Consider the following 21,309-nt stretch of genomic DNA (forward strand, 5'->3'; position numbering starts at 1 on the left):
TATCATGTGAAATTTTATCATTCTAGGATTTTGTTTGGTATCAATAAACGTTGCATGATTTTGTCAACCACTATAATTTACGAATTTTATTTCTGTCTAAAATGTAAGGAAAAACTCTTCCACATATTCCGTACTGAAGCTCATGATTCAATATAATAAGAATAAAAAATTGACCTACTAAAGACACGATAAGGAATAGTTTTGCACGTTCAATGAAAAATCGTGAAAAAATATGACATCAATTTTTTCATAGAATCTAATATTAACATATTTTTCGTTTGCGAAAACAAGTATAATATGGAAAAAGCAAGGCGCAGTGACGTGAAAACTTCCTTCAAATAAAAAAAATGAAGTATTGGGGTAGAAACTTACAAGAGCCAATCATTAATTCGCACATTGGTACATGTGTCAATTTGACAAGGCATAATCAATATGTCGGCCAAAGTGGCGCACAATTCAAATATGTATTGCGCTTTTATCGAAACATTTTTTTAAGCCACCTAAATGGGCGTGTGTCATCTTCGAAGCATATGACAATCAGGTCGATTCTGTTTGGAAATAGTAATATGGTTATAGAAAAGATATTGCTATCAGAGCAAAGTTTGAAAAACTGGTATTCTAATCATTGATTTTGAGCAATATGATCTGTCAATTTCTAGAAGATCTTGTCATTTCAGTTTGCTATATCAGCAACATCATTTAAGTACTTGCTATTTCATAACAAAGTTGAAAAGGGCAGTGAATTCAAGCGTTAGAAATTTAGAAAATAGGAAGTAATTATAAACATGCTTTGTTTTAGTAACTTTTTGGAAACCTTCACTTGAACTTTTCATTTATAGCGAAAATATGAGACTACAATTTCGATATATTAGGGACACCAGTAATTCATTTGAATTGCCTGATGAAAAGTTTCTTGAACTGTATCGCTTGAATAAGGAAAGAAGAGTCGAAAGGATTGGTTGAGGAACCGGCCAGTAGAAATACAGTTCCTTATTTACCTACAAGTAAGATGTCTAAAACACTGGTGTGTGCACTTGTCACTTTTTGCAAGCATCAACATTTCAGAAAATCGGGGATATGGGATCAGTTTCGTGGCGGCGCCACCATGTCATTTGCTTCGTTCTATCCTTGTTCTACCAAAGGAAGTCCAATGATACTCTCCCGTTTTATTTTGTTTTGCGTTGATATCGAACATCGATCAACGAATTCAAAATATGAACTGGCTCATTTTGTCAGCTGTTGCAAAAACAAATCTGTCAATATTTCAACACTATTGAATGAGGGTTCGAAGGAGTATTTACTATTTTTCTTCAAGATAATTTCCGTTTCACAAATTGAATTCATGAGGGGGGTAATTCAATATGATTTTAATAAAACACAGTTGATTGGTCAAATGTCCAATATATTCAGTTGACGGAAAGGAAATTTTCACTATATCTACTCATGAAGAATATTTGAAGAACAGACTAGAATAGATTTATGTATTTCTGTTTCTCAATACATGCCCGCAATTCACATTACGTATTTCCAATACAGTTTCTTTGAAATATTGCTGAAGTTGCCATAAACCTAGCTATATCCGCCCCGAATGTTCATTCATCTGATTTGGTTCTGCCTCAAATTCCAACAACATCGAATTCTTAGCTGTAGTTCTTGATTGTATTGTTGAGTAAATGAATGTTCTACATCCCTTTCTTGAAACTAATACATTTTCACACACCAAAAATCGCTTATAAATACAACATATTCGTAAGTCGTACGAAAATATTCAAATAATTTTCAAATATCAGTTGACAATGCTCTGTCAAATTCTGAACAGCGCTACCTACATTGGGAAAAATGAAACTGATCCGATATCCCCACGAAATTAAAAACAAAATCGAATCAGTGAATACACCAGAGTTTTATGCCCGTTTGCACCGTTTCGCTGGTAACCATGGTTAAACTAATCGATGTTTAATATTTAAACGTTGCTTAGCGGTTGACGGTTTGCACCGTGGCATCATAATCGTTGTTTACTTTAATCATTGATAGGTTTGGCAACACCACTCACACCATAAAAAATTCAAAATTTCAGCCAAGCACATCATAGAAAATAATTTGAGAAGAAAAAGAAGTCAAGGTTTTCTGACTAAACTTCTGTTGTCAAGGTGGGAAATTTGAACATTTCTTTTGGAGTTTCGGTGTTGTGTTTTGAATATTTGAAGTGCGAACATGGATAGCATCAACACATCCTATTACTCGAGGAAAAAGAGCCTTCTTGTGAAAGGACTGTTGAATTTGCACTATATCCTCATTGTAATGAATTCGGAATATAATTTACCAATTGCTAATGAAACTGCAGCAATAATTCTTGATACTTTCGATACATCTACATTTATGAAATTATCAACAGAAGCCCACTGACCAGCACTAGCATAAAACCGCAATGTAGGTAGCAATTGATTTATTGGGTCAACAATATTATTCCTGAAATATCTATATACATATGTATAATATAACCAATTATTAAATTCCAAATCATTCTCCATATAGGGCAAAAAAATAACACGGTTTCTTTCGTTGAACGAAATCTTCTGAAAAAAGTGAGGTCCATTCTTTCGAGATAATTTCTTCTACGGGGAAAATATCTGGGAAATCCAAATTCGATATTGCCAAGTGCATCAAGATCATCATCAAGTAATATCTCATCTTCCAGATCATCCATTATTAATTCGAATTTTATATCGACACTAGTATAGCCAGGAGATCCACCTTGTAGGTAGATTCACCTTTACTGGCAGATTCGCCTTTCGTCCGTAGCTCGGGCCTACGGCCCTCGCGATACGCCTTTTGTTCGTAGCTCGGGCCTCCGGCCCTCGCTCGATTCACCTTTTATAAATATCTAGGCCAAAAACGTTTTTTAAAAGCCCGATCGATTTAAGGCACCTCGTTCTGTGATCGCTGCCAAGCCGTCAAAACTGACATTAACCTTTAAATCACACTCTGACATCGATTGTCAAAGTGCACTTAATTTTCTCTGATAATCAATAGAAAATAAATTAATTTTGTGGAATGTCACTCGATTTTTAATAGACGTCAAAAATTTTCAAAACTCTTACGCTTTTTTAGGTAATATCGTTCGGGCTCCGGGAAAAAAAACAGGCCTATTTTAATTTCGGGTTCTTCGAGCTTAGTTCGACACCCATCCCGGCTCTCGAGCTACCGCGGATCTCTCAAGCTAATCAAATCAAATTGGTACCTTTTCGCGAAAATCGTGAATTTCGCGATTTTCTCACGCAATTTTCGGACACTTCTAGACGGGGTAAAAATACGATCTAGGCATTTTCTGAAAGCTCGATTCTTACTCTTGCGTTCCATTTACCGCTCTACCCGGCCACGCGCCTTCGGCGCTCGCCATTTCAAATTTCCCATACCCTCCCCCGACACTTCAACATGGCAAAAAATTTGATACGATTCGGTGATCATTTTTATCAACGTTATAGTATTAACAAATAGAAAACACAGTTGTCAATCGAATTTGAAGTATTACTTCAATCAACGTTTTAATCAAGCTTTAATCGAGCAAATTCCTGCGTTTAGTTTAAACGACGTTTAAGGGCCTTATAATCAACGTTTAGGAACGGTGCAACCCGGTTAGGGAATTAAACGTTGTTTAATAATATAATCGTTGTTTAGAGAAACGGTGCAAACGGCCATTAGACATCTTACCTACAAGTGGGTGAAAATCCATAGAGAATTTCTAGGAGATTGATTATCAAATCAATTCTATCTGATTTTTGTTGTTTTCTTATTTCCAGACATGATGCACAGTTCAACCAAAAACTCACAATCCAAATACCGAATAAAACATTAAACCAAAGAGTATCAATTGATGATACTCTTTGATTAAATACAACTTATTCTTCTTTTCCATAGAACAATTATAGAATTACATGTTTTTTTCTATGAAATGAGAATCTTACCCTTCAAAACAGTGTTGTCAGCTCAAACATTCGATTATTTTTCAACAATATTGCTATGGCCAAAACTCATAACCAACCTTGCGTAAAACGGTGAAACAGAATATTCGTTCGCTCAGTCATATTGCTATATTTTATAATTATAACAATGTTGTAGATTTAGCAATGTTATAACAAGATGCGAACAGAATCGACCTGATTAACGGTCTTTTGATTAATTTTCTTTCTTATTTTTTACAGAGTCCGTAACCCATCCAGCGAAATCTTCCAAGTACTGTGCACTCCTCCAACGCCGAAACAAAATGGTTCCATGAATGGTACTTCTTCCCCACGACGTGGATCACGTGGTTCAGATTCGTTTACAAGGCTATTCGGACAAGAAAATTCAAAAACTCCACCACGTAGAGCTTCCCTCACCAAACAAGGTTTGTACCTATATTTTTATGAGTTCATCTACACTTTAACGGAATATTCTGAAAGAGCAACTCTTCTAGTAATAAATCTGAAAATTTTATGGAACTCTATGCAACCGTTCGGTCTTGAGGATTATTTAATTGGTTCCATCTTTTTGGAAATTTTTCGATGCAACCGTTCAATCTTCACGATTATCTAATTTATTCCATCTAAGTTCGCGGACCACTGATGGTCCTCAGACCACTAGTTGGGAACCACTGGTCTAGAGCGTTATTTTCCAGAAACGGAAACCACTCAGATCGTCAGGATACATAAAATATGATACCTATAACCTGCCCTGAACACGAAATTGCCTATGACTTTCCACTAGAGAAATTACAAAGTCCAATGTTGACTTTGTTTTTGTTGACTCAAAAAATTAAATATTGAAGAATTTTTTTGAAGAATCCATCATTCGCAATATTACATTTGCATTTATCCATGTGAATAATGGGTATTATGTACGTACTCGGAATTGAAAGACATTCTTACAATTCGTTAATTATATTATAGTTATCTTTGGATTCATACATATGGACGGAATAGTTTCCATAACTCAGCTGTTACATCGAGGAAAGTCATTTTCATACCAAGCATTTCCCACAATTTCCACGAATTATACACTAGGTTTTTCTACGATCATAATAGAAACCAGAAACATTTTGACGTCATTTCGTTAATTTTTAAAATTTTTGTTTTATTATTTCCAATATTGTTGGAATACTTGAAGGAAAAAATATTCTGAACCCTTTGTACAGTAACCTAAGTGACCTTCTTAAAAAATTTGCAGCATTTTCAATCCGTTTTCTAAAAAATAAACGGATCAACGGAAAAGGTTACCTTCACCCACCTGAAGATGCTATTGTGATAGCGAAACACGTATCGCAGTTTAAAAACTCATTTTGAGAAAATCGTATATAATCTGTTTCGAGTAGGAAAATCATGTAATTCATTTTATAGTTCAATTAGGTACGGATCATCAATTCGATATTTGATGGCTCAATTCTGCAGATTCGATTGTTCAGTTCAGACTACTCCAGTTTTTCTCCAAAAATTCACCTAGGAATAAGAATCGATAGATTTTTTATATTCAAAATACCACTCGATGGTATTTATTGAAACACCTTCCAACCATAGTTGAAATTAAAAAAACCAAATAATTTCTTCATTATTTTCAGACGTCAAAAACCGTAATCCTGTAACTGGGGATGGTGTCGACACTTGGGACTCCACACCAAACAGAAGGAATACTCCAAGAGTACGCAAAGGTAATAATTATTGATTTATACAGTTTGACATCGCTGTGAATATATACTGGGTGGCCCATTAGACGTTTACAGAGAACGGGTCATAGGATTGTTCTGAAAATATTATATTACAAGATCAGTACCTATATATTAATGGAAAGTCTCGTTTTATTTTACAGAAAGGAACCCAGTAACCGGAGAAGAGTACACAATCATAAGTCCAGCAGTAACGCCAACAAAATCCCCCCAAAATGGCTTCGCATACACAAATGGCAATTCCAACTCCTTCACAAACGGAAATCACACGAATGGAGAAGCCTAAATTCGAGAATAGAAATGCCACACTTCCTGTAATCACCCAGTAATAATAGATCATCCCTGTATTGCTGATCAGCAGTATTAATGGAGCTGATTCCTATAGTTTCCATTGAAATCGAAAATTTTTTGGACGATTATCATTCTTTTCAACATAGAATCAGCTCCTCGTTGCACCTTCCATTCATTTTATTGAAAATAACTCTCATAATCTCATTTTATTCATATTGTTCATCATCACCATAACGTGAAAAACTTAAATATATAGAATATATTATATATTATCAAGTGAAAACTTTCATCCATTGGAAAGCACTATCAAATATTGAAAAAAAAATCGATGAAAATATTTCTCGTAGTGCTTTTGAAAAGTCCGTTCTGTCCCTAAAAGTGCCTAATCCTTCATTGTCCCTTTTGAACATTTGATGATAGTTTTCTAAAGTTATCATTCATTCATTATCACTTACCACATTTTTTAGACTTCTATTTATATTGAATCTTTATAGTGATGTAGTTTTATAGCAGTTACTTTCAATAGCATTTAAATTATCAAATTTTATTTATGTTGTGCATTCAAATAATGTAGAAATAAATTTTATACTATATTTTGTTTTTATTTTGCCCTTTGTCGAAATTTATATGAACATCAAGTGTTGTAGAGTATAGGTGAGTAGGTACAGCAGAACTGTTGTTCTTATGTAGGTATCATTGAACTTCTTTAGTTCAATGGTAGGTATATAATATATACCAATAATACCTGCTAATACATTAATATCATTGGGCTATACTCTATAACCTCTATAGGATAGGTACTGATTATATACTAGCTTGCATATCACGAATTATCAAAATAAGAATTAGGTAAGTAACAAAAAAGATAAAGGATCGCACAGGCTGGCCTTTAACTGAAAGCTTTTTTAAGTGGAAGGGAGTTTTACACAGGGATAATGAGATGTAAAATATTATGGATGATAAGGTATTTACTTTACAAATTTCAACTCTTATATTTCAATATGAGCTCGCCGTACTGGTAGAATGAATATATTTATCTCAAGATATAAAAGAAAGTCGTAATTTTGTCAGTGTTAACTCAAGATCAATTGGACTGTTTGTTATCAAACACGATTTGCTGGATTCGCCCATGGCCCGGTCATTATAAAATACATGTATGTATCAAAACTTTGGAAAATTTTATGTAATAATTATAATAAATTAGTAATAATTGGTGATGCGGGAAATTATTTCCCTTGTTTCTAGTAACGCCACTAGATGTCACTAGTGTTTAGTCCGTTTATTTTATTCGAAGTCAAACTCAACTCCCCATGGTAAAAAGTGCAAAAGCATTTTATTGTTTCAACTAAAGACTTTCTTTTTTACAAAACATGGGTATAAACTTAGGAACTAAAGTTATCTTGATTGGTTTCACTTCAAATTCATCATTATCAATAGAGAACCAAAGGCCTTTTTCTTCACTCCATGTCTCTTGAGGTTCAATCACCATTGATCTGGCATCTAAGTTTTCCTCAAACTTTCTTTGATTGCCTTTCTCTGAACTCCATCCCTGCTTGACAAAATCTAAGTAACTTATAGATTTGGGTCCAATACTCAAATGCAATTTGGGAATGTCAGAGTTGTTGGAAGAGATGTTTGATGTTGAAATGACTAAATCAGAAGTCTCAACTTTTTTTTCAAGCATGGTGGCACATTCTGGATTCAGAACCCTAGCATACTTATTGTTCTGAATATTTTCTTTTGAGAATCTGGAAAAAATTCAAACAATTAGATATTCAAATTATGATTTATACTACTCACCTTTGAAACCATTTTTGATTTGTTTGACGTTCTTTTTTTACTGAGCAATTTGAACAACCTTCACAAGGAGGAGAATAAGCTAAATTTGCATTGATCTTCCACGTCAAACTGTCTTTGAGTCTGAAAAATATATACATATGCTTCAATAAAGTTTTCAAAAAGGTGCGACCTGTAAATAATTCATTATAGTAATTGCTCATTTAGGTTTGGAACCTTATATACAAATCAATAATCAATGTCCTAAAGATTTAGATTACTTAAACTAAGAAGTTTACCCATTGAATATATAAGTAGCATATTTCCTGAAAGATCCATAATACCAATATTTTTCTTTTAATACTTCTGCATCCCTATATGCACCCCATTTTATATTACATAGAGCATAAATTGGTTTTGGGTCATCTTCAGTGCCATTTTCACTTATTTCCACCTTCATTACATCAACTAGTTTTGTGGATTCTTCTACAACTGCCATTGAAGCATCCACCAAAGATTTCACTTTCTGTAAATGATGACCACCAGGAAATAAAGATTTTGCTAGTGTATTATTCCTACCAAGAGGAAGTATGCCTAAAATACAAAGTGAAATGTTTTGGTTGGTGATGAAAAATTAAGAGAAATGGCTCTATCCTCTAATACAGACTCTATATAAATATTTTATTGCAATTCCTACCAATAGGAACCAGGCCAGTATTATTCTCTCCAGTTCTTCTAAGAAGACCAGTCACAACCTCGCACAAAGTACCATCCCCTCCAGCTACAATAATAGCATCAGTATTATTCAAATCTTGGACCAATTTCCTTGCATGGCCTTCGGATTCTGTTTTTACAATGTTCACTAGGAAGCCTGCTAAGTGAAAAATTGGGGCGCAATATTTTTCAAATTCATCAACTGCGCTTCTTTTATTAGCATTAGGATTCAGAATAACAGTGACAGTTCGAGGTGTTTTATTCTCAGGAATATGTTGTCTACCAAAATTAGAAGCTTTTTCACAATATATCCTCATCAATTCTTGGGTTCTAAAAACGTTTTTTCTCAAGTTATAGTAACGTAGGGTTTAGCTACCCTTTTTACTTACTGAACATAATTTTCAGTCCAGTTATATCCGTATGTTAAAACTACGGCTGCAAAGGTGGACTTTTTCCAATTGTTGCGTATTTTTCGTAGAGTTCTAGAAACGAAAGCCATTTTTCGAAAATTCCACAATACTATGGAGAATTAATCATAAGCTGGAAAAGCAGAAATTTTTTGTAAAGCATAATATAAGAATTTTATATATGAATTATTATGAATAAAGTAATCCCTTCCTAACCTAAATTTCAAATTTCATTTTTTTTTTACATTTCTGCAACAGCCCATAGATCAGATTTATGATCTATGATCTAACCTAACTCTACTCTATAATTTTTGACAAGAAGTAGCGGCACTTTCGAACTGGTAGTTCAAAAGTGTGTAGTTCAAAAGTGTAGTGTATTTTGACTATTTTGTCTTGCCGATTTTCAAGTTTCAGTATTTCTCGTTTTATAAAATATATTTCAGAAAATTTTAAATAAAGGAATTACAAGCTGAAATCACAAAGAAAATGACTGAGAAAGATGAGGATGAATACATGAAAAGTGCTAATGATCAGGAAAAAAATTTGGCTGTGAATGCTTACAGTGAATTTAAGAAGTAAATACTTAACTATTTGCATTATTACCTCTGTATTTATTACTTTTCGCAGGAAAAATTACAATACTGCTCTACAGCACATACATAAATTAGAATACCGTTCCTATGACTTCAAGGTTTTCCTAAATAAAGCAGTGGTGGAGTATTACAAGAGCGATTTCAAAAAGACTGAACAATTCGAAAAAGCATTAACATCACTATGTGACCAAGTATGTTTTGCAGAAATTCAAATCTGCTTTTTCAAACTGTTTCTATTTTCAGTTCAATATTCAATTCGATAAGCTCGATGATGTGAGTCATTGTATAGTACTTTACAATAAAGTTGTTTTACTATTTCACAAAAGGGAATATACTTTAGCTCTAAGGATAATTGAAAAATTGTATAAATTCATTGAACCTATGGGTAATTATTTCAACGAATAATACAATTTGCAAGAAATATAATTTTTGGGGTTTTAGATGATGTGCTTGCTAGGAAGGTCTGCTTTTTAGCAGCAGAACTGCAGCTTCTTATAAAAATGCCAGATAAAGCACTAAGTACACTGACATATGTAGAAGATCACTTAATTGATAAGAAGCAAAGTGCTTCAGTTGATGCTAGTAAGGTAATTTATGTTATTATTATTATTTTTGTTTGGATATTTTATTATTTATATATCATATATATATTGATAAAAATAAATTTCAGTCTAGCAATACCTCTGCTGATGAATTATGCATCAAAGTAGCTAAATATAAGGCTCGCTGTTATATCATGAAAAGAAACCTTTCTATAGCCAAAAATCAGATACAACTTTTTGATGGAGATCAGTGGGTAAGTAATAATTAAAATTCATCAAGATAACATTTATTAAATTTTAATCCAAGACATTGCAAAAAGAATTGAATCTTAAAGTGTATATTAAAAGGTCACTTCATAATCTTGTAAGATATGACTTATTCTTTCTATATAGGAATTGCATTATTTCCTTTTAGATTCTACATTAAAAATATTTCCCTTCTCTTAATGAAATTGTAATTTTTCTCGATATTATATTTCATCCTCTAATTATTGGGTGAAATATTTCCTGATGCATTTCTAAATTGCATTCTGAGTTGAATAACTACAAATTCAAATCTGATACATTTTGAATTGTCAAAACCTCAGTGAAATTTTGTGTGGTAATACTTCCATTTTGAAGGCCATCCATTTGCAGCTGAATGAGAATTATTGTGTAAGTTGTTACACCACCAATTATCTGAAAAAAACAGAAAGACTATTAGGAAGATAAATTTTCTTGTCATTTGAAATTTTGATATTTCCAATAATGGGATCAGCACAGCAGTATTTCTGTATTTATATATGAAACAAACAAAAGTTTTATTGAAATAATATTTATAGACTGAATTGGTAATAATAATATCTCTGGATATTCCTGAGAGAAAAGATTTGAAGATAAGTCTTCAAATCTTTTTTTGTAAACAAAAAACCGTTCTTCCATTTTAGAGTACAGCTAATAGTTGTTTGATATTTGTATAGATATTTGATATTTAGGAAAATCTCTTTGGTGTGAAACTTGATAAGGTATACAGCTTTCTTCCCAAATAAAGAATGTAAATATAACATACCGAAAAAAGTAAGCAATAATTGATCTCAAAAAAACCAGCTCCGCTGAATGCTACTTCTTCATTTAGTATTTGAAAGGAAAACATTGCAATTTCATTTATCATGTCCTTATCTGATGTATTTATTTGGTGGAGAAGAGAACCTGTTTTTTTCACCTGGAAATACATTTATAATGAGAAATATGATTTTAGAAGATAATAATTATGCTGAAGCATTCTATAATCAACTATTTCAAGTTGTAATATAGGAAATTTAAAAATATCAAAAAAATTTTTTATTCATAGGATAGTTAAATGATTTTTTTAGGAACCTTCAATTATTTGTTTCTACAAAATATGAAAGTCATTTGATACTCACCTCTTGAACTGTGTACTCGCAATGCTTGCAGATTATGTACACATTAATAGCATAACATATAAACAATGTGACATATTCTGACAAATGAATAACATTTATTTCCATTTTGAAATATCTGCTTATGAGGAAAGCATGCATCGCAAGTATGTCAAAGGAAAAAATGAAAAGACTGACCATGCGAAATCCAAATGTCTTATTCATAAGTGTGATTAACTTGACCAAAGTATGATGCCACATACATATCTGGCATAAAAGATCGAACGATTTTTCATTCTTATTAGTCGTCATTGTGAATATCTCGTTAGAATTAGGTTTAGCCAGGGTTTTCAGTAGATAGTTCAGTTTAGTCAGTCTCATTTCTATCAGGTTTACTATTTCATAGTACACATATCCTGTTACACAGATGATACAATGAGGAACACAGTAAATGAAGAATATCTCAGCATAATCAACATTTTTTTCTAGAAACATGAATACCAAGCTTGGACCTACAAGTTGTCCTGTAACAAAAAAAATCTAGGGTAGTCAGCAACATGGAAATTAAAAACTAAGTCAACTTTTGATAAGAGGTACAGAAATCAGGTAGCATCTAGCAAAGGCCTTTATTAGATCGAGATTTTCATTTACAGTAGAAAAGATCTGAAAAGAATTATTTGAACTTTTATTCATGTGTACAGTTCGATTTAACTATTCAGATATAATAATTGTTATATGAACTGCACCTATAGTGTTCAGGGAGCACACAAAGATACTTGCATACATAGTGTCTTAGTGTACTAGTGTGAAAGAACATTCCAAGAATCATATAAAATCACCCAATTCGTCATTTTTTATGGCTTGTTTGAAATTATAACTTTTTAATTCGATAACTATCATCGAACATAATAGGTACATAGCCAGAAATGCCTCAATATTGAAATATGGGTAAATGACTTCTTCAGTTAATCTTATGATTTTCACTCAAAACATACAAACACCTCGCTGATTCATAAAACTCTCAAATGATGTGTCTCTCGACCTACATTTTCTATTCAGAATCACAATGAGAATCTCCAAACTAGAATGAGCATTAAAATTTCACAGTTTTTTATCTCAAATAGAAAATCTTAACAAACCTGCCAAAATTTCTAATGACCGCCGCATACCATACCCATATTCTAACTTTATATTATGCTTCGCTAATTCTTGATCAATTCTCACAATTTCTTTTAATAGTCTGGACCATTTTTCCACCTTCATGGCGGCTTCAATCCAGGTGACTGTTGTACAAAGAAATAATAACGTCATGTTTAATAAAGAGTGTAGTTCTAGGTCCCTTTCATCCCCCGCCATATTCCTTGCCCTGATTCTTTTCACATTGAAAAATATATAAACAGAACACACAAAAATGTTCTGGATAACGGTGAGCAAGTATTTGAAAACAGATACCTGAATTCCATTTTCTGTGAAGATAAAAGGTGCGCATCCGATATATTGGTAGAGTCTCATTGGATATGTTAAAGAAGAATAAAACTTTTTAGAAATAAGTATCTGAAGATTGGCGTTTTCCGTTTCATCCATTTCATTCGAGCATTCAACTTTGAATGCAGAAATAATAATTCCATTCAAGTCATCAAGGAAATGTGTTACATTATCAAATATTTATCTATTCATATCATCAATCAATTCTTGGGATATGGCCATATTATTTACAATTAGTAGAAATAATATAATTATGAGAAGTATATTATAGACCTAGAGGATCGAATACTAAAACTAAATTCTATCCTGTCAGTTTCTTAACCAACCGCTTAGTGTTGTGGGCTTTGAATAAAGAATGTTTGTGGGGATTACCTGCCGCTCTTCTGGGTCGAGACGGTGCGAAGAAAATTTGGAGGATGAAAAATGGAACATAGAAAACAGAGCATCCAGTATCAATAAAGTAATTAGAAAGAAACGATCAGTTTTTCAACCATATTTTCTCGGTATTCTGTTTTCCATGTCAATTAGTATGGTTTTTTCAACGTTCTCATTCTGAATTAAGTAATCTCAACACACCTGCCAAAATGACCAATGACGTCTTCATACCGTACCCATATTCCATTTCCACATTATACTTAGCAAATTCTTGATCGATTCTCTCAAGTTTCTGCAATAATCTGGACCAATTTCTTATCCTCATGGCGGCCTCAATCCATATGACTGTGATACAAAGTGTTGACACGATTACGTTCAGTAAAGCGTGCAATTTAAGGTCCCCTTCATCCCCCTTTAAATTTCTTTTTATATTGGCTAGGAAATAAAGGCCAAGAAAAGTTACGTCCTGAATGGCGGTGAACAAGTATTTGGAAATAGACCTTTCGATTCCTTTTTCTGTGAAGTTGAATGGCGCACAACCGACGAGTTGGTAGATTCTCATTGGATAAATTAAAGATGAATAAAATTTTTTCGAAATGTGGTGTTGGAGATTGGCGCTTTCAGTTCTCCTCATATCTGTCGAATATCTGGCTAGAAATTTTTTATACTTCTCTTTATTGGTTGGGGGAATTCAATGTTGAATCAAGAGAAAATAATCATATTTAACTCATCAAGGAAATGTGTTGTCACATCAAATATTTATTTAATTAACTAATTCGTTTCAAAGAACTCATAAGTATAAGTCAAGTACAATATTCAAGTTACCAGATCCTATACGGATCACCCTATTGAAAAAAGCTGGGTATGCATACAGAAAAGATAATACACTGCTCAACAATTGATAGGGAGCATATATACGCAATTCGTTCTTAGGAATATTTCAAGTTGTTTTCATCATATTTTTTTTATTGTATCAAGCTTTAACCATTTGAAACCGATTAATTTATTGTAGTAGTGGCTTGAAAAATTATGTGGTATTTGTTGCTAAACTTGTTTTTTTTTTCTCGTTTGAACGTATAAGTTCGATTTGAATTGACAATAATATAAGATGAAAACAATATCGATGCATCAGTCAAGTCGAGAAGATGTTTGACACCTGTGCAACTTGATCAAATCATATGGTTTATACAGCGAGAAGAGTCCCAGTGGTTGAATGTTTCGTAGAGTGTTGGCAGTCGGGCTTGGAATAGGTTTATCCGAAACAACTGAGTAGCTTGTTTATAGGGGAGGTCGGCAGCTCAGTAAGACAACTGCTCAAGATGGCCTCCTGTTAATTTATACTAGGAGGAATCCCACATATCTGACATTCCGGCTCAATAGATCACTGATCTATTGAGGGTTACAACAGGAGTATCAATTTCTACTCGTTCCGCTTGCAGCAGCTTTTATTGAAAATTTCATTTTAATTGACGATAATGCCTGTTGTCACAATAGTCGCCCAGCCTGCTCTCCTGACATGAATTGCATGTGTTAGCAGAAATGTCTAGACAACTGTCCTCCCTAGGACACCCGATTAGCACTTGGGAGCAGCTTTCACCAAAAAATTTTTTCTTGCCTCGAAAAGTACAATGCTTGAAATGGTCTCGAAGGGGACCAACCCTGTACTAGCTTCATCGAGACTTTTTTCTTTAAGCGTGTATTCCAGGTATTCCTGAAATGAATTGGTGGAAAACCAGTGATCTCTATCAGTTGAGCAGTATATAATATAACGCCAACATGAATACATTTATTATCCACTCAACACCTGGAATATAGCCCTTGAAATCAGTGTAATTCAAGAAAACCCAATGTGCACTAGTGTACAACTAGATGACATATTAAATTTTCAATACAGTTACATAAATCAATTTATAATACTCTAGTAAGAGGGAGTAGAAAATAGTGAAATCGAAGAGATAGCAGTCGTGTTTCCGTCAACTGTATGCTCCGGATCGGAACTGTCGAGCTGTATCAATATTATTATGTACGTTGTTACACCTCCAATAATCTACAAAACACATAATCTCAATAAAACCTTACTTCTAATTATCAATTCACATACCGAGAAGAGAAGACTGTAATCAATCGGGAAAAATCCACCGGAGCTGAATTCTATATTTTCGTTGGCTATTTGCAACGAAAACATCTCGATTTCGTCCCTCATATCAAAATCCTCAGTTTCTATCTGATGAATGAGCAAACCAGATCGTTTTGCCTGAAACATTTCAATTTGTCGTTGTTCAGTTTGAAAGTGAATGAAAGTATAGGAAAATGCACTTAAAAAAAAAGTTTCTGAAGAAGGAAGAAACCAAAAGAGAAACACTCTGGAGGAATCTTCCAGGAATGGATCATTCCAAAAGCTTTCCCCGGAATTTTAAAACTGCAAGATCCAAGAAGCATTCAGATCTTAGTAAGAATAAGTTACGTTTCCTCACAAGACATTCTCGCTTAGTCGCTTTAAAAAGCATATATGATGAGAATGGCCTTATCAGAAACTTTTGAGTGTTCTGTGGGGAAGAGGAGGAAACTCCTGGTCACCTGGTTACAGAATGCCCCGCCATTAGAAGCCTGCGCAAGGACGAGAAAATTGTAAGAGGATTGAGGACTTAAGCCTCTTTGAAGCCCACTTAGATACTGAAGTTCATTGGAACTCTGAGCTTTTATAAATATATAAGTTTTAGTTTTTTATTGCTAATTATTAGCCTAAAAAAATTATGGTCCTTCTTGGAATATTCACAGTTGAAAGCGTTTTTTATCAACAAGTCGAAAAGATTATATTCTGTTGACCTCTTGAAAGCAACAATTGGTAATGTTGATTTCTCCCAATTTTTTGTCAAAGAAAATTCTTTCTGACTCAACAGAAACTCTTCTCGAACCACATACCTCCCTAACGGTGTATTCACAGATGTTGCAGATTTTATACACGGTGTACGAATAACTTGCTACTGCTAACAAGTATTCCAAAAGGAATTTCCATTGGATTTCCCTCTTGAACAATTGACAGGACAGGAAGACCTGCATCACGATCACCATGAAGGCAAAACCGAAGAACACCACAGTTTTCAGTCCGAAAGTTTCGTTGGTCAAGGCGATAAGCTTGATAATATCGTGATGCCAAGAGCAAACCCTGCACAGAATTTTCAAGTTTTTTTCCTGCTTCTTGTTCTCGATGAAACTGACGCCGTTTGGGTTTTCGTCCACTATCTTTTGTAGTAGGGAATTTATCAATTTGAGCCTTTCTTGAAGGAGCCACACCATTGACGAAACGCAGTTTGAGAGAACGATGGAACTCCAGCTGGGCAAGAAGATTATGAAGAAAAGACGTGGATAATCTCGATGATAGATACATGCATAAGGGATGAACGGAGAGAATTGCACTGCCAGAACTGAAAATAAGAATTTTTGATTGAAATTTTGTAGAAAAGCTGACAAGAATAGTATGAAGAAAATTACAGTGATCAGTATGGAGTAATGAAAATTTTAAAATTTTTCATAAACTATACAGGGTGTCTGTAAACAATTGCGAAGGACTTAGGGAGATGATTCCTGGATGAAAATAAGCAGGGGTAGTTCTTATAAATTTTTTTCGAAATTGACCCCTCTTCCAAGATACAGCCTTTGGAAGGCGATGACGAGTTGGCAGTTTTTTAATTTGTTTTACGGGTTCTAAAAAACACTGAGTCATAAAACTACACATTGTTCGTGGAGTGGTTCACATTGTTTGGGCAAGCGCAGATACATTTTCCCACTCCACGATCAAACCTAATAAAAAAAGAGTGAAATTTTGAATGAGAGTAATGGTAAAAAGTTGAACTAATACATGCAATTCCTGAAATTTATTGTTGTGGCACTGCCTCATACGATAATCCTCCATTGTGAGACCATATAATCCTATATAGACTCAAACCAACCTGCCAACATCCAATAGTTTGTCCTCAAGCATTTGCTGTAATCCACCCATATATCAAACTTGGCTAATCCGTAATCTATCGCCAGAATATCTCTCAACAACTTAGACCATTTTGGAACTTTGAAGATACCCAACATCCATATGGTCAGTACGGTAAAGATGGACACGTAAGTGACTATTACTGTTTGTGGTCCTTGATCTGATCTTGTGGATTTCTCCACATGCAAGTAAACCATGATGATTATGGATCCTATATAGAGGGCGACTTGCAGAGAGAAAACAACGTAACTCAAAACCGATCTTCTGATCCCGCGTCGAGAATAATGAAATGGTCCACATCCCGCCAGTTGGCATAGCCTGATCGGGATCTCGATAGATTTGTAAAAAGTTTCTGAAATTCTGATGTTTCTGCTCTTGCAGTATATTCTTCGGGGTTTCATGGCTGAAATAAGGGCTTCACCAGCTAAATGAGCCGTCATTTAATGGACGTTAAACGTTTGATTAATGAGTGTGGGTTTCGATAAAGGAATCGATATTTAATCAAGGTATGTGTTATTTGACTGGACGGATGAAGAATTGTTATAATCGTTTATTTGCCTTTCAGTCATCGTCGGAATTATATAGGATCTAAATAGGACTTATTTTGTACAGGCTTCATCAATTAGATTCGGAATGTTTCAGATCACTATTTTTGAGTTTCACAAAACTTAAGCCCAGAGTATTTTTTACATGATATTTGAATATGTTTGACTAAACGATTTGCGAGAAATCTGCATCAACAAATAATAAAAATAAAATTGCCGAATTGAGATGAAAAAAAGTGGTCTGTTCATGCGAAGAAAATATAAGAATTAACCCAGAATGATTATGAAGAATTCATGATGTCATTATTCACTCATCTATTTTTTCTTTCCAGAAAGTGGATGCGCTATTTCTGAATGCCAATCAGCAATATCTTGGCGGACAGTTTCAAAAGGCGCTGAAGACCCTCTCTTTGATACCACAGTCAATTTTAAAATATAGGTGAAAAAATTTCTTTTTAATTTCGTCATGCAGAATGAATGTAATATGTAATTATATGTAATTATTATATATAATATTTTACATGAACATCCAGTACGTGTAGGGGATACAGTAAGGTTCAATCAGTTTTCATGTTAAACGACATGAAATCTCGATTGTCAATAAAAATTTTGTGGTTCATTTTCTTGAATTCTTGTGTCACAAATTTCAGTTCCATATTTCAGATCTGTTTCTTTTCATAAGATGTGTATACGCTACATTAATGGATGCATTTACAATAAAGTTTGTAGACCCTTTAGCCAAATAAAATCCTATTTCACAGCAAACATGGAGAATCTTCAGCTGTTTTGTTCAACAATAATATGGGCGTAATTCATCACGCTTTAGGAAAACACCACCTTGCCTGTATTCACTATCAGACAGCTCTGAGGGAAGACATGAAACTACAAGAAATATTGAGACTAGAACCAGGTATGAGGTGTCAAATTACCCTATAGTTTCTTATCAGTTTCCATTGCAAGAATTTTATATCTCATTTTTATTTATTATGTAGATCGTGAACTTTTTCCGTCAGTTGAAATTGGATCATTGCAAAATATTTTAATTTTTCTAGTTTTCAATTTTCGATCCACTACATCTATTGTTTTCTTTGCAGAAAAACAATTATTTACTCTTGGGGGTTCTAGATACCATGAACTGACTTATAACTTGGGTATATCTCTTTTATACTGTGGACGATATTCTGATGCTTTTGATGCCCTAATTATTGCTGTTAGGAGGTACCATAGAAATTCTAGGCTGTGGTTAAGAATAGCAGAATGCTGCATCAAATTGCATAAACCTGTAAGGAACTTATGCATACATTTCTAACTCCTACTCCTTATTTCTCGAATATAGATTCGCGGTTTGGAATGGTACAGTTTTAACCAACTATTGATTAGAGGATTTTACATTGACTACTATATCCAGTAACTGTAAGGGTGGGCCATCTTTCGATCTTTCAGATGGTTGGATATCACGTACGGAAATATTCACCTTTTTTCTATATATTTTTGTCTATTGAACTCAACTTCAGACTGCCGATTCTGAATAGATTTCTACTTCAAGTTTATAATTTTCAGAGTAACGAGGCTGATTTTGACTTTAACAAATCACAAAGAAAAAACTGTGTCAATAAAATAGGTCAAAACAAGGAGAGTATGAAATATATACTAACCACGAATGTGTCACGGGACCATAAGTATAGGTAGGGCTAGACGTTCATTGAAATCTCCCCTCATGTAAGCTATGGAATTTTAAGTTGGCACTATGTGTTTGAGAGTGGTGCTTAGCTCATGCATCATAGGTATTATTATAAGATCTTAGAAAGGAACCAAGTCAATTGGCAGATGACTATCAATATTACTCCTAGACTTAGATCATCAACTGTCAAAATTCCAAAGCCTACTTGACAACCCTGGATGGTTGTTTGATATGATTCTGTAAATGCTACAATTTCATCTTTTCAGTTCTGAAGGCCAGTCTTATGCGGTACCTGTTCCCACGCTAGAATTCGCATCTATTTGTCTCAGGAACGCCCTTATTTTAATTCCTTCGGAATCAGATTCAACCCCTCAACCAGTATATGTTAAGCCTGGTGTTAGGCATCCTGCTCCAACTCCAACTCTTGGTCCTGCACCTTCTTCTCCTCTCGATGCGGACGGTAATGTTGAGTTGAAGAATGCCATTCTGGCGGCTAGTGCTTTTGTATCCATGTGCTTGGGGGATTATATAGTAGCTTTGGAACACGCGGAAGCATTGTTGGCCCAACCTAGGGTGTCCTCTGTCCACAAGTAAGTGAGGATTTATTTGGTTGGGGCAGTTTCAAATAATTATGTAATTTAGATTATTAGCTCATCTCTACGCTGCCGAATGTCTGATATTGCTGAATAAGATCACAGAAGCTATGGAGCATCTTAATCCTAATAATATAAAAGATTTACGATCTGAACTGCCTCCAGAAAAAAAAGAAGCTGAGGGTACACCAGAAGAAAAAGATGAGGTGAAGACCAGGCCCCCTTCAAGTGAGTAAAAAAAGGATTTGAGATCCAGAGGCAATAACGCCTCTGATAACATATTTTTTGTTTTTACTGTACTTGGGGTTTCACCAGAAATATCCCTAAATTGATTTCGAGGAATTGCAAAATCAGGTTCTTGACATTTTGGTTAGATATTTCTAATAACAAAAAACTTATCTTGAAGGTTAATAAGGTTTAGGTTAGTAGTATTTATGTTTGTAAAATTGTTATCATTTTCAGAATGGTTTCCAAGAGACGTTGAAACCGCCAAAGTCATTATGATGTATAATTTAGCAGCAGCTAAAGCCATAAGAGGTCAATTTGACCAAGCTAATGCGCTCATGCAACAAATATGCGGTAACCAGAGAGCACTACCAGATGGGAAATATCCAATTCATATGATTATGTTGATAATTTATATTCAATTAAAATTAGGTAAGGTCATTCCTATATTGAGGACTATAATTTTCTATATTTTCATAAAATGTTTTTGTTTCAGGGCACCTTGACTACGCCAAAAACTTCATTAAACAGTATGTGAATCCTTATAATGGATGACACAATATTTTAAATAACTATTGTTTTCGTCTTGATCTAAGTTTTATAATGCCTTGTGAGTGTTTGTGTATAGTTTTTTAATAAGATGAGCCGGAATTATGTTTCCAATATAATAATTTTTTTTGTTGGGAAATTGTCTTATTTTTTTGACCTATTCAATACCCATAAATTTTGAGATTAGTAAAAGAATGATATGATACGGGGTGCGGAATGTATCAAAAAATCGAAGAAAATGCATAAGTATCTTGATTCCTTTTGTTAAAGTTTTGGGAATTGAAAATGTAATTAAACTCCTCTTCTTCAAATCGATGTTATTTATCGTTATTGAGATGAAACTTTTTTTATGTTAGGAATAAACAAAAGTTAAAAAAAAATCAATGTAAAAAGATTGAATTGGTTTTCTAATTTTTTAATCCAAAATATTCGAGTCCTTAGAAGCCAAAAACAATTATTTCTTTCTAT

At 33.8% G+C, this 21,309-nt stretch overlaps 5 protein-coding genes across 7 annotated transcripts in view; 2 read left to right on the plus strand and 3 right to left on the minus strand.

Annotated features, from left to right (window-relative positions):
* LOC123306645 (microtubule-associated protein Jupiter-like) overlaps nucleotides 1-6,582 on the plus strand; it is a 63,982-nt gene extending 57,400 nt beyond the window's left edge. The window contains exons 2-4 of the mRNA XM_044888743.1: nucleotides 4,203-4,387; nucleotides 5,594-5,683; nucleotides 5,842-6,582. Coding sequence (XP_044744678.1) covers nucleotides 4,203-4,387; nucleotides 5,594-5,683; nucleotides 5,842-5,984 — 418 coding nt within the window. The 3' untranslated portion in view covers nucleotides 5,985-6,582. The remainder of the gene's footprint in view (nucleotides 1-4,202; nucleotides 4,388-5,593; nucleotides 5,684-5,841) is intronic.
* A 733-nt stretch (nucleotides 6,583-7,315) lies between these two features.
* Nucleotides 7,316-9,165, minus strand: LOC123306807 (acylglycerol kinase, mitochondrial). Of its 2 annotated transcripts, XM_044888960.1 has the most exons (6): nucleotides 9,103-9,165; nucleotides 8,869-9,019; nucleotides 8,463-8,809; nucleotides 8,065-8,359; nucleotides 7,790-7,909; nucleotides 7,316-7,737 (listed from the first exon to the last, which is right to left on the minus strand). In XM_044888960.1, exons 2-6 carry the CDS (start codon nucleotides 8,976-8,978, stop codon nucleotides 7,335-7,337), a joined length of 1,275 nt encoding a protein of 424 aa, XP_044744895.1. In that variant the 5' UTR covers nucleotides 8,979-9,019; nucleotides 9,103-9,165; the 3' UTR covers nucleotides 7,316-7,334. The 2 variants fall into 2 exon arrangements, with proteins under 2 accessions (XP_044744895.1, XP_044744894.1); XM_044888959.1 differs by lacking the exon at nucleotides 9,103-9,165 and having other exon boundaries at nucleotides 8,869-9,096.
* An 83-nt stretch (nucleotides 9,166-9,248) lies between these two features.
* LOC123308090 (CCR4-NOT transcription complex subunit 10) lies at nucleotides 9,249-20,957 on the plus strand. Its single transcript, XM_044890632.1, has 13 exons — nucleotides 9,249-9,461; nucleotides 9,514-9,670; nucleotides 9,723-9,864; nucleotides 9,921-10,066; nucleotides 10,150-10,275; nucleotides 18,126-18,232; nucleotides 18,555-18,703; nucleotides 18,888-19,075; nucleotides 19,354-19,478; nucleotides 19,741-20,064; nucleotides 20,117-20,295; nucleotides 20,530-20,724; nucleotides 20,789-20,957. Exons 1-13 carry the CDS (start codon nucleotides 9,373-9,375, stop codon nucleotides 20,845-20,847), a joined length of 1,986 nt encoding a protein of 661 aa, XP_044746567.1. The 5' UTR covers nucleotides 9,249-9,372; the 3' UTR covers nucleotides 20,848-20,957.
* Nucleotides 10,293-13,881, minus strand: LOC123308091 (putative gustatory receptor 2a). Of its 2 annotated transcripts, none has more exons than XM_044890633.1 (4): nucleotides 13,462-13,881; nucleotides 11,425-11,924; nucleotides 11,070-11,222; nucleotides 10,293-10,699 (listed from the first exon to the last, which is right to left on the minus strand). In XM_044890633.1, exons 1-4 carry the CDS (start codon nucleotides 13,820-13,822, stop codon nucleotides 10,565-10,567), a joined length of 1,149 nt encoding a protein of 382 aa, XP_044746568.1. In that variant the 5' UTR covers nucleotides 13,823-13,881; the 3' UTR covers nucleotides 10,293-10,564. The 2 variants fall into 2 exon arrangements, with proteins under 2 accessions (XP_044746568.1, XP_044746569.1); XM_044890634.1 differs by lacking the exon at nucleotides 13,462-13,881 and adding an exon at nucleotides 12,540-12,820.
* LOC123308092 (putative gustatory receptor 2a) lies at nucleotides 15,171-16,821 on the minus strand. Its single transcript, XM_044890635.1, has 3 exons — nucleotides 16,183-16,821; nucleotides 15,362-15,514; nucleotides 15,171-15,307 (listed from the first exon to the last, which is right to left on the minus strand). The coding sequence occupies exons 1-3, from the start codon at nucleotides 16,555-16,557 to the stop codon at nucleotides 15,179-15,181; spliced, it is 657 nt and encodes a 218-aa protein (XP_044746570.1). The 5' UTR covers nucleotides 16,558-16,821; the 3' UTR covers nucleotides 15,171-15,178.
* Nucleotides 20,958-21,309: the final 352 nt, after the last annotated feature.

The sequence above is a fragment of the Coccinella septempunctata genome, chromosome 2 (genome assembly GCF_907165205.1).
Source record: "Coccinella septempunctata chromosome 2, icCocSept1.1, whole genome shotgun sequence".
Classification (NCBI taxonomy): Eukaryota; Metazoa; Arthropoda; class Insecta; order Coleoptera; family Coccinellidae; genus Coccinella; species Coccinella septempunctata.

Coding starts and splice junctions, on each gene's coding strand:
- LOC123306807 (XM_044888960.1), bottom strand. CDS start 8,978: ATGGCTTTCGTTTCTAGAACTCTACGAAAAATACGCAACAATTGGAAA. Junction 8,810..8,868: donor TGGACTGAAAATTATGTTCA/GTAAGTAAAAAG, acceptor AAACGTTTTTAG/AACCCAAGAATTGATGAGGA. Junction 7,738..7,789: donor AATCAAAAATGGTTTCAAAG/GTGAGTAGTATA, acceptor AATTTTTTCCAG/ATTCTCAAAAGAAAATATTC.
- LOC123308091 (XM_044890633.1), bottom strand. CDS start 13,822: ATGAGAATCTACCAACTCGTCGGTTGTGCGCCATTCAACTTCACAGAA. Junction 11,925..13,461: donor GTCATTGGTCATTTTGGCAG/GTGTGTTGAGAT, acceptor TTTTTGTTACAG/GACAACTTGTAGGTCCAAGC. Junction 11,223..11,424: donor GCGAGTACACAGTTCAAGAG/GTGAGTATCAAA, acceptor ATGTATTTCCAG/GTGAAAAAAACAGGTTCTCT.
- LOC123308092 (XM_044890635.1), bottom strand. CDS start 16,557: ATGGTGTGGCTCCTTCAAGAAAGGCTCAAATTGATAAATTCCCTACTA. Junction 15,515..16,182: donor GTGAATACACCGTTAGGGAG/GTATGTGGTTCG, acceptor GAAATGTTTCAG/GCAAAACGATCTGGTTTGCT. Junction 15,308..15,361: donor ATTACAGTCTTCTCTTCTCG/GTATGTGAATTG, acceptor TGTGTTTTGTAG/ATTATTGGAGGTGTAACAAC.
- LOC123308090 (XM_044890632.1), top strand. CDS start 9,373: ATGACTGAGAAAGATGAGGATGAATACATGAAAAGTGCTAATGATCAG. Junction 19,479..19,740: donor TCACGGGACCATAAGTATAG/GTAGGGCTAGAC, acceptor TCATCTTTTCAG/TTCTGAAGGCCAGTCTTATG. Junction 20,725..20,788: donor TTATATTCAATTAAAATTAG/GTAAGGTCATTC, acceptor TTTTTGTTTCAG/GGCACCTTGACTACGCCAAA.